The sequence below is a fragment of the Vigna unguiculata genome, chromosome 8 (assembly GCF_004118075.2).
Source record: "Vigna unguiculata cultivar IT97K-499-35 chromosome 8, ASM411807v1, whole genome shotgun sequence".
Taxonomy (NCBI): domain Eukaryota; kingdom Viridiplantae; phylum Streptophyta; class Magnoliopsida; order Fabales; family Fabaceae; genus Vigna; species Vigna unguiculata.
In genome coordinates this window covers 17,442,692-17,454,460 of record NC_040286.1, presented here as the reverse complement: position 1 = coordinate 17,454,460, position 11,769 = coordinate 17,442,692, and the positions used below count along the sequence as shown (strand labels likewise).

Genomic DNA, 11,769 nt, shown 5'->3' with positions numbered 1-11,769 from the left:
GTTTTCTAGCACACAAGACCTCAGTAAATCTTCTAGAGATTGAATGGTCTGCTCAGACTAACCATCCGTCTGAGGGTGATAAGTGTTAGTTTTGAAATGATGAGTTTAGCCAAGAAGGGGGGTTGAATTGACTTTATAAAACTTTTTCGAAAGCTTAAACTCTTTTTCAATTGAATCTAATGGACTGGAAATTTTGGATGTAAATGCAGCAGACCAGTACACTTTTAGACGATTAAAATATAAAACAACAGACTAAATTGTTCTTGATGCTATGAAACAATCGATTAACAAGACAAATCAGTCGGCTAAAATACTGGAGAATTATGCGGAATGCAGAATTCACGAATTCAACTCAAACAACAATCTTTTACATACAAGACATGTTCCAATCAGTATTTATAACAAGTACAAAGCCTCAGATTACACAAGAACGCATTGAATCACACCAAAGATCAAATTGCTTATTTTCTTGAGGTTTTAAAGAGTTTCAAAGAGAGGGAGATAAGGGAAAGATGGATGCACAACTGTTTTTATACTGGTTCACTCAATCATAGAGCTACATCCAATTTTCCAAGACCACTTGAGCCTGGTTTCCACTATATTCAAAATTTTTACAAATCAAACACCAAGATTACACTTTTGAACAACAAATCACACAAGATTTTTGACTCACACAAAAATCTAGAACCACAACCTCCAAGAATCACACTTGCAGACCTGAAATCACATCAGGCAAACCATCCAAAGGCACAAGAACATCCAAACCTGATGGTGGTTGTCCCTAGCACACCATACATGTGTCCTTCAAGCTACTCACAAGCCAAAATGCCTCCAAGATCAACCAAGATCACCCAAGATCTTCAAAACAAGAGTTCCAGCTGTGTATTGTAGAGAGAGAATGCTTCCTAGAGATGAATGACACGATTTTGTTCAGAAAAACTCAAATTCGCACCTCTGCTCACGAAAACACAACTTATATAATCTGGTTTAAGTGAAAACCGTCGAATTGAATTTTCCGTACAGTCATCTGATTTCACCTGACTTAAGTGAAATCAGTCGATTGAAAAATAATTCAATTGACTGAATGCATTCATACCAGAAACTATATACAACAAGTCTTTTAACCTGTTAAAACCCATTTTAACAGATTAAAAGAGACACACTAAGGCACACAAGACATCTAACCTATGTCATATAGCCTATCAACAATGTATAACACTAACACATTACATTTAACATGTTATATACAGATTTAACACATTAAAACTTAATCTTCAAGAGGATGTTCATCAAACTTCATCAAACACTTAAGATCTTCATGCACATGGCTTTATCAATTCTTTATTTCAAGCTTGTTTGTGCCAACAATAAGCTGAGCTCATTCTTAACTGTGTACCCAATGCAGCTTGCAAAGATTGCCAAAACCGTAATGTCAATCTAGGATCGCGGTCTGACCCTATGCTCTTGGGTACTCCATGTAATCTCACCACTTCTCGCACATACAATTCTACTAGCTTGTCCATCGACCACTTTTGCTTCATCGGCAAGAAATGCGCACACTTTGTCAGTCTATCCACTATCACCCAAATTGAATCATGGCCCTTTGTCGATCTCGGAAGATGTGTCAAAAAATCCATAGAGATATTGTCCCACTTCCATTGAGGTACGTCCAGTGGTTGCAGTGTACCTCCTGACCTTTTGATGTGATCCCAATAAGGCTTATAGCATGGGGCCAATGCTTAGGCCCAATCTTTTTAATTTCTTTTATTTTTTTTAATTAAATAAAACTTCTTCTAATTTGGTTTGTTTGCTAAATGCAGTCCATCTTTCCAAAGCTGCCAAATTATTGAAGTATTTGGCATTGGGCCTGCGGCCCAATTCATCCAACCAATGTGGATTTTGATTCCTTCACGTAATTGGGCTGCAACATGTGTCTCAGCCCTGTGTTCACACATTATGCTAGGGTTAATGAGAGCAGCCGCTTAACTCTTCCACGCGTGCATCACACCATTCACGGACACTACTATTATGCCAAGCACGTGTTGGGCTTCCAGCCCAATTCCTTCGCTGCAACTGATTTCTCCATAACGTTCACGTGTATCCATCAAGCTGCCGCTAGGGTCATCTTCGCTCCACCAGCCCATCTCTTGATTTCTCCAATAGGGTTTGCTTCTACCCATGCGTGATCCAGTAGTCACAGCTAGGGTTCGTCCACCAGCCACTAGGGGGGATCTTTCCAACCTTCACACATCCCACACTGCCTTCCTTTAGGGTTTATTCCGTTAGGTCTTTTCTTTCTTGTTTTATGGTCATTAGTTTTTGCTAGACGGCCATCCTTGTTGACATTTTGTTTGTTCACGACAGCTTTGCCGTTAGGTTTCCTTCGTTCTTTTTCTGGCAGCCTTCATCTATAAAAGGCATAGCCATCTCTGTAAGAAACTTAGCTTTGATGAACGAGAATTTCTGGTAGAGATCACTCCCACATTCGTCAGCTCACCCTAAACCCTAGGTTAGGTCCTTACCTACTCGGGTTCCCCCAAACTAGTGAGAAACCAGAGCGAACCGAGCTTAAACACCATACACCAATCATTCTACTGCGTTTCTCTCGCCCTTCGCGAGATTCAATCGGTGGAACGCCGATTGGAAAGCTTTTCCGGCGAGCATCGCGACGCAGGATCCTCATTAAGTGGTATTTAGAGCCACTCATTCTTGGACCACCGTGAGTTAAGTATTCTTTGTCTTATCTCTGCTATTTCTTCGTTTCTGTTTGATTTTTGGTCTTGTTCATGCGCTGCTTGAGTCTTATCTGATTGATTCTCTGATTGATTATGTTCTAAATCTGTATTTTGGATTTTTGTGTTGAAATTGATTCAATGTGCTTGTTCTAATTGTCTTGAATTAATACTGCTAATATTTTCTCCTAAGCTTCCTAATCTGTCGATTTAAATGCATGTCAAATAGGTTTCATTTCAGTTTTTATTACCTAGCTTTAATTTTATATTCTCGTGTTTTTGTCTTAGGTTTTGTTTAGTTCGTTTTGTATGTTAGTGATTCCGTAGATGTGTGTTTAAACTGTGCCACTGTTTCGCATCTCATTCAATTTCTGTTTTGTTTTTGAATCCTTAGTTTCTGTTATTATAAGTGTTCTAGAGTTCTGAGTTGGCTAATAGATCATTAGCAACTATCTGCAGTGCATATTGCCACTGATTCATGTTTTCTTCGTGCTATTGTTGTCTTAATGTTGATTTCCATGTGCTGTTTGATTATGTTATTGCTCTGGAAATTGAGGTTGTTGGCCAATGATTGATGCTGACCAATTCCATATTCAACTCTTACAATCTATCTGGCTTTTTTCAGATTGTTATGAGGTTTTGGTCATGTGAAGCATAGGCATCATCACCACCTTGTGTTTGTGCATTCTGGTTTCTTGAATCAGTGCCTGGCCAATTAGTTGTTGTTGGTGTAGTTTTGAAAATATTTTCACAGTCTTTGCTATTTGCTCTCAGTTTGACACTGCATCTATTTTTCGTGTGTTTGCTATATCACTATTTGTGTATATATGATTAGCTTAGTGTCTAGTGTTTTTGAGATTTCATGTGTATATTAAGTGTTGTATCAGTCTGCCATTCAGATTTTAGATTTGCTTTAATCAACTCATACACATTTTTGAAAATATTGCTTGGTTGTTGGAGTTGTTTGAATCTGAATTCCAAACTGCAGTTGTGTCTATTTGCTTTGAATACCAGTCCTTGTTTTCATTCTTTTTCCAGTACTGGTTTAGTATCCCTTGTTCTTCCTTTCCTCCATTTGTCTACTTGGCCATGTGTGTTTAGCCCTTGCGTGAAACAATACTGCTCTAGTTTAATAGTTGCACCTGACTTCTTCATGATCTGTTGAGTTTAATCAATTGTTCTAGTGATGTTTCTTATTTGTTCACTGAACTGAGGCATGATGAGTCAGTTTTCTATTTCTTCTTATGGCTTGATAACATTGTGACGTGAACATTGGTTTCACTGTGAAACATTGGATTTGCCTATATCAGTTTTAGTGCCCTGCATCCTTTCACTGATTCTTGCTGCATTAATTTTCTTCAAGTCTTAGATTCAACTTTGCCATGTAATTTATTGAGTTGCAGCTGCTGTTTTCTCAGATTGTGATCATTGAAATTGCTACTTGTTGCTCTGTCATAAATTCAGTTCTGCTATATCAATTTTGTATGGCAGTTTTTGTGTGGTAAGCTTCGGCTATCAGATTTTCACTACACTGGCCAAGCATACTCTGGTTGCCTATTGTTGTGTCTTGTTTCTTTGTTTCCTTTTTTTTCTTTCCAATTGTTTTTGAGTTGAATCATTTGCATCTGTCATATGTCATTGAACATTTGAATGGATTTGGATAACAGCTTTGAAGTGAACTGTGCTTTAAAACATTAGTTGCATATATGATCTGTGAGTTGAAAAGAAAATCTGTGAGTTGAAATGAAAATCTGGGGATAAGAATATGATTGAAATTCTGCATTGATAAATAATGTTTTACTCATTTGAGTGAAAAGAAAGAGTGCATCAACACACAAAACAGTTCACAATTTCGTATTCACCATTCCTTTCCAATACAATGTGCATGTGCTCTTGATTCAACTTGTTTTGAGTCTTTGTTTGAGTTTGGTTTTATTCATCTTATTCTAGACACATTCCTTAGGATCCTTTTGTGTGCCTCCTTTCTTTAATAGCTTGTTTATTGCTTGTCTTTATTGGATATCCTTGAGTTTGTTTACTAAATCGTTCAATTGATGTTGTCCCATTCTTTCATTTGAGCTTTTATTATTTTTCTGAATTTTTTTTCCTCTCACGCAGCTTGATTTGCACTTGATTTTGTGTTGGATCCTGCATACTCACTATTTTGGCAGCCTTTGTAGGTAAAGCCTTTTCTTGAAGGTGGATTGGTGAGTAAACCTATTGGGAGGTACACTGCCGAGGGAACACAGGAGTGAGTGGGACTTGAGAGCACCTCATGCTGTTGGATGGAGTGCACCACGAGAGATTCATAGGTGTGAGCTGGGACAAATTCCAACACTGGCCGAGAGTTTGAGAGCAAACTGCAGCATTCTTTTCTTTTGTAATTTCTGTTTTGATGTCACGGGATTTTGTGTAAATTTTGTTTTCAGATTTCAGTTTTCTCCTTTATTTGGCTTAGGTGGGAAAATGCTTTAGAGCAATCCCATCCTTAGCATTTAGTTGTAATAGTTTAAGAGTGTTTAGTGTGAGGTTTAAGGGGTTCCAAAGGCCACTTGTATCTTCACTTAGGTTTTTCGTCTAGTTTATGTTTTCAGTTTTTACGATTTCAGTCTTTATGTTTTCAGCTTTTATGCTCTGTGTTTTAATGTCCAGGTTCTGTTTTGCGTGCTTTGTATGCTTGCATTTTTGGTTTAGGTCCTGTGATATCTAGGTGCCATCTGTTTAACACCTAGTTGACCTTTATTTGGTCTTTAAGTTTTCACTCTCTTCACACACTTTGTCAATTTGTTTTTTTTTTTCATACAATTTGTTTCACTTGTATTTTTATTGAGAAATTTTGTGAAAGCATTTTAGAGATCTCTGGCTAGGAAAGGCTTGGTTCCTAAGCTTGTCCATGTGACTCACCTCCCTTTCCTGGGAGTATCTCTAGAACTCTTTTCCACTACTTTCTCTTTGGAAATTCATCAACTTTGTAAAAACAATTGTTTTGCTAAAACTGTTTCAAAATGAGTTTTTTCTTTTTCTAGTCGTGTGCATTTAGGTAGGCATAGTAGTGTGCATTTAGATAGGCATTATAGTCATGAGTTGCATCATATCATACATAGTGACATTCCATTCTTTGGGGAATATATAGGACCAATATCATTTAAAGATTGGATGTGGGATACTGAAAAGTTGGTGCAACCAATGTTTAGTAAATATAGTTATATAGACATTCTTAGGCATGTTACATCTAGATTTGTAGGACGTGCATTTGATTGGTAGCAAGAGAGGCAATATAGAGTGAAAAAAGGGAGAACATCATGCATCAATACATTTTATGAATTAAAAACATGCATGTGGAAACACTTCATTCCCCCTTCCTTTAGGATTACTAAAGCACAACAAGCTAGGATAGAAGACTTCATTGACATTGGGGATGCATTCATCCAAAACATTGCTAAGTTTTCTAGACAAGAAAAAGATTTTAAGCACAATTTAGACTTGTTCTTGATTGAACAAAGAAAGAGAGAAACTACAAGAGAGAGCAAGCTAAACATCAAAAGCTTCGAGAGTTTAAAAAGATGAGAGAAAAAGAAGAGCTTGAGAAGTTTTGTGCTCAAAAAGAACAAGAGGAAAAAGAGATAAAAGAGAAGAAAAAAATAGAGGAAGAAAAAAAGGATAAAGAGGAGAGTCTAAGAAAAGCAAAAGAAGAGAATGAGAGAAAAGAATTAGAGGAAAGAGAGAAAATAAAACAAGAGATTAATCTTGAGATCCAATCACAAGTGATAGAGTTAAAGATCATTTTAAATGCAAAAAGGGAACTCATTGTTAAGGATTTGGTGTTAAATTTTTCACTAATCCCTTCCATTCAGTTCCAATTTTCAAAGGAAGTTCTTACATCTTTAAATTCTATTCACTTTGTCAGTAAATCTTTTGTTTTGTTTCCCACTCAAACATTTTGTTCTCAATCTCATTCCCTTCTTTCATCCTCCTCATCATCTTGTGTAAAAACACACTTTGACTCTAAAATTCTTTTCAAAAATCATTACAGTCAAAGTGTAAAACATTCTTTTTGTGAAGTGGGCCTCATACCAACTTTTTCAAAATTTATAAGCCCATTTTCACATAACCCCCACTCAATTTTATTGGATGGTCATTATGATTTTAATTCACTTTTATTTGATGACTACTGCAGATTTGTTTTTTATCCTGGTGGTACTATAATTTTGGTTGCTATGGGTCTTTAATCACCCTCAAGATCTGAGGGTAGATCCTCTTCAAGGGGGAGGGGATGATGTGATCCCAATAAAGCTTATAGCATGGGGCCAATGCCTGGGCCCAATCTTTTTAATTTCTTTTATTTTTTTTAATTAAATAAAACTTGTTCTAATTTGGTTTGTTTGCTAAATGCAGCCCATCTTTCCAAAGTTGCCAAATTATTGAAGTATTTGGCATTGGGCCTGCGACCCAATTCATCCCACCAATGCTGATTTTGGTTCCTTCACGTAATTGGGCTACAACATGCGTCTCAGCCCTGTTTCACACATTATGCTAGGGTTCATGACAGCAGCCGCTTAACTCTTCCACGCGTGCATCACACCATTCACGGACACTGCTATTATGCCAAGCACGTGTTGGGCTTCCAGCCTAATTCCTTCGCTGCAGCTGATTTCTCCATAACGTTCACGTGTATCCATCAAGCTGCCGCTAGGGTCATCTTCGCTCTACCAGCCCATCTCCTGATTTCTCCAATAGGGTTTGCTTCTACCCACGCGTGATCCAGTAGTCACAGCTAGGGTTCGTCCACCAGCCACTGGGGTGGATCTTTCCAACCTCCACGCATCCCACACTGCCTTCCTTTAGGGTTTATTCCGTTAGGTGTTTTCTTTCTTGTTTTATGGTCATTAGTTTTTGCTAGACGGCCATCCTTGTTGACATTTTGTTTGTTCACGACAGCTTTGCCGTTAGGTTTCCTTCGTTCTTTTTCTGGCAGCCTTCCTCTATAAAAGGCATAGCCATCTTTGTAAGAAACTTAGCTTTGATGAATAAGAATTTCCGATAGAGATCACTCCCACATTCGTCAGCTCACCCTAAACCCTAGGTTAGGTCCTTACCTACTCGGGTTCCCCCAAACCAGTGAGAAACCAGAGTGAACCGAGCTTAAACACTATACACGAATCATTCCGCTGCGTTTCTCTCGCCCTCCGCGAGATTCAATCGATGGAACACCGATTGGAGAGCTTTTCCGTCGAGCATCACGACACAAGAGCCTCATCACCTTTGACATACCAAACATTGAGCCACAAAGTCTGCAACATCTGTCTTCATTCCATTCCACCAGAAAGACTCCTTCAAATCCTTATACATCTTAGTCATACCTGAATGTATGCTAAGACGACTCTGATGGCCCTCCTTCAGAATCTGCCTCTTGAATATAGGTCCTCTAGGCATGCACACTCTACCTTTAAAGCATAGAATGTCGTATGCTCCCATCTGGTAGTCCTTCCCCTTATTTGTACCCAACCATCCGACAAATTGTTGTAATTCCATATCCTGTCCTTGAGCCACACGGATTTCATTCAAAAACTCATTGGTGACTCTCAACAGGCTGCATTGTATGAAGTCTTCTCCAAACTACATTCCCAGATTCATATCACGGAGTTTTTCAATCAACTCCAACTCTTTTATCATCATACAAGACATATGCATCTTCTTTCGACTCAAAGCGTCGGCTACAAAATTTACCTTGCCCGGGTGATAGAGCAATTCAAAGTCGTAGTCCTTCAGATACTCCATCCACTTGCGCTACCTCATATTTAACTCCTTCTGATCAAACATGTATTTCAGAATTTTGTGATCGCTGAATACTTGAAATTGGGAGCCGTACAAATAGTGCCTCCATGACTTAAGATCAAACACAATAGTTGCTAGCTTTAGGTCATGAGTCGTGTAATTTTTCTCGTGTACCTTCAATTGCCGCGAGGCATACGCCACTGGCCTCCCTTCTTGCATCAATACACACCCCAAACCTAGGTAAGAGGCATCATAGTACACCTCAAACTTCTTACCAGTGTCTGGAATCACGAGTACTAGGGCAATAGTCAAACACCTCTTCATCTCCTCAAAACATTTTTCACACTTCTCAGTCCATGAGAATGGTTGATCCTTTCTCGTGAGTTGTGTCAAAGGATTCACCTTCTTTGAGAACCCCTCTACAAACCTCCTGTAATAACGTGTCAAGCCCAAGAAGTTCTCACCTCTGTTACTGTCTTAGGCCTTTCCCACTTTAGTACAATTTCTATTTTGGTTGGATCCACTGCGATACCTTTAGCTGAGATTACATGCCCGAGGAATTGCACTTCCTCAAGCCAAAACTCGCACTTGGACAACTTGTCGTACAGCTGGTGTTCTCTGAGTACATCCAATACCACCCTCAAGTTATCAGCATGTTCTTCCTGAGTCCTCGAGTAGACAAGAATGTCATCAATGAAGACGACAACAAACTTATCCAACCAAGGTCGGAAAATCCTATTCATGTAATCCATGAATACCGTCGGTGCATTCGTCACTCCAAATGGCATAACCACATATTCATAGTGGCCGTATCGACACCTGAATCTGGTGATATCTCGACCTCAAGTCGATTTTGAAGAACACTCTTGTGCCCTTCAACTGATCTAGTAAGTCGTCGATCCTTGGCAATGGATACTTGTTCTTAATTGTCAGCTTATTCAACTATCTGTAATCCACTGCTTTTCCAATAGGCGACAATCTTGGCACTTCATCAGGAAAGACATTCGCATATTCGATGGTCACTGGTATGGATTGGATCATCTCTACAACAGTTTTCTTTTTTGGCTTGGCCACCACCATAAAACACATGGCCTCTCCTTGTAGTTCCTTCAGTACCTGGTGAGTTGATATCAACTCTAACCCTGCATGTTCTGAGAATACCAAATTGCACCGTCCACAGTTGATCATGATGTGGTTGTTAGACAGCCAGTCCATCCCAAGTATAACGTCCAACCCCTCCAGAGGCAAGCACACCAGGTTCACTTTGAATCGGCGACCTGCCACTTCAATCACACACCCAACACAGACTGAACTAGTAGGCATATGACCCAAAGATGTAGTTGAAACCAGCAACTCACAGTCCAAGTCATGTCTCTCCAAGCTTAGTTTTGTCACAAATGCATCGGAAATAAAAGAATGTGTTGCTCTAGAGTCAAATAATACAAACACATTCTTCCCCCCAAGTAAACAAGATTGCATGATGAGGTTACTTGACTGTGTAGCTTCTGTAGATGTCATAGCAAAAACTCTCCCAACAGCTCTAGCTCTCTCTACTCTAGAGACTGATGATTTCTTCGTCGCACTGGTCTTCTTCTTTGGGCATTGGTTAGCAAAATGCCCAGGCTGATCGCATATGAAGCACTTACGACTGCTCCCCTGTCCGCAAGGTGGACTCTTCAATTGCGGGCAGTTCCTCTTCAAGTGCGCTCCCCCACATTAGAAACATTTAAAATCTCCTGAGGTGGTAGAAGGCTGGCTATATGGCTTCTTCATCTGTCTAGCCTTGGCGACATTCTTCTGATGTCTAATAACGGGACCCAGACCCTCCTCCAAATGCTCAGCACTCTTGGCCTGTTCCACCAAGACCGGAAATATTCTCTCCTTCAAAGGTGTCACCACCTTCTTTAGTTCATGTTTGAGTCCTCGCTCAAACTTCAGGCACCTCCACTCTTCTGTAATATCCTATGAGTAGTACCTCGCCAGATGCTCAAACTTGTTTACATACTTTTGCACTGTCATATCTCCCTATTGTAGTGCGAGGAACTTAGCTTCCCTATCTTGTTTGGCCGTGTTAGGAAAATATTTCTCCAGGAACCGAGTCCTGAAGTTATTCTAATGCACCTGTTCTTCTCGGGTCTGCATCTGTTGTTGCATTCCTGCCTACCAATACTCAGCATCATCATTCAGCATATAGGTCGCAAATAGCAGCTTCTGCTCATCAGCGCAGTTCATCACCTTGAAGATCTTTTCACATTTGCGGAGCCATGCATCTGTTTCATCAGGAGAGGCTTTGCCAATGAACTCTGCTGGCTTGTGATGCAGAAATCCTCCACAATGGGCACCCTAGTTGGCGCAATCCTTACCCTGGGCTGCACTGCTATAGGTGGCTGCATCGCATCCACCATTCAGTGAATAGCCTCCGCAATGCCACCAGTACCATTTCCGTTCCTTCTCCTCCTGTTAGCAGTCATAGCCTGAATACGCCACATTTCAACTGTTAAGAATCAATTCACTTGGTTAAGCAAAATCACTCACTCAATTTGCAGCATTCAATTCAACCACAAAAATAATCAAACGACAAGCTCACTCCCCAAAAGCCTTAAAATATTTAAAATATTTTCAAAACTTTTGCTCTGATACCAACTGTAACATCCCGGTAGGATATTACTTAAAATAATAATTAAACAAGACAGAAATAATACCTCATTTATTAATTAATCCATTTTCTTAAAAACACGAGAAATTTCAAAACTTTAACATTAATAATATACTATTAATAGTCAAAAGATTCTAAAATTCACCTTTACAATTGTAAAAATCCAAAATCATAAAAACTGAATTAAATTACAGGAGATTTTAATAAAGTATATATAAAATCCCCTTGTACCATGATCTCTCACTCTGCCACTAAGTATCTCCTAGCTCACCTGAGACATCATCTGCTCCCGGATAACAAGTTAACTGATCATCGCCACACACAAACAGATAGGGTGAGCTATGCACAAAGATATAAATAAATATGAAATACTCCCACGAAGCAATTCATAATAAATCATTCATTTAGAATAAGATTTCCCTCTTTCCCCACTCATAACCATTATGAGTCCATGCATGCACTCTAAATCTTGGGATTTCATGTGCTTCCACGACCCTCCTCGCTCGTGGTCCAACCTACGAGCCTATTCCGCTCGTAGTCCTGCTTCACGGGCTCTCACACCCGTCATCCGAACTCCTCGCTCGGACCCGGATACGCATACTCGCC

At 39.5% G+C, this 11,769-nt stretch overlaps 1 protein-coding gene across 1 annotated transcript; it reads right to left on the bottom strand.

The window, feature by feature from the left end:
• Positions 1 to 9,449: 9,449 nt before the first annotated feature.
• Positions 9,450 to 10,912, bottom strand: LOC114194946. The gene is made up of 4 exons (XM_028085348.1): positions 10,760 to 10,912; positions 10,629 to 10,667; positions 10,290 to 10,469; positions 9,450 to 10,202 (listed from the first exon to the last, which is right to left on the bottom strand). The coding sequence occupies exons 1-4, from the start codon at positions 10,910 to 10,912 to the stop codon at positions 9,450 to 9,452; spliced, it is 1,125 nt and encodes a 374-aa protein (XP_027941149.1).
• Between the last annotated feature and the right edge of the window lie 857 nt (positions 10,913 to 11,769).

Excerpts from the sequence above, each read along its gene's own strand:
- LOC114194946 (XM_028085348.1), bottom strand. The coding sequence starts at position 10,912 with ATGGTGGATGCGATGCAGCCACCTATAGCAGTGCAGCCCAGGGTAAGG. Across the intron at positions 10,668-10,759 it reads AGATGCATGGCTCCGCAAAT|GCAGGAATGCAACAACAGAT; the intron begins GTGAAAAGATCT and ends GAGTATTGGTAG. Across the intron at positions 10,203-10,289 it reads ATCAGAAGAATGTCGCCAAG|AGGAACTGCCCGCAATTGAA; the intron begins GCTAGACAGATG and ends GCGCACTTGAAG.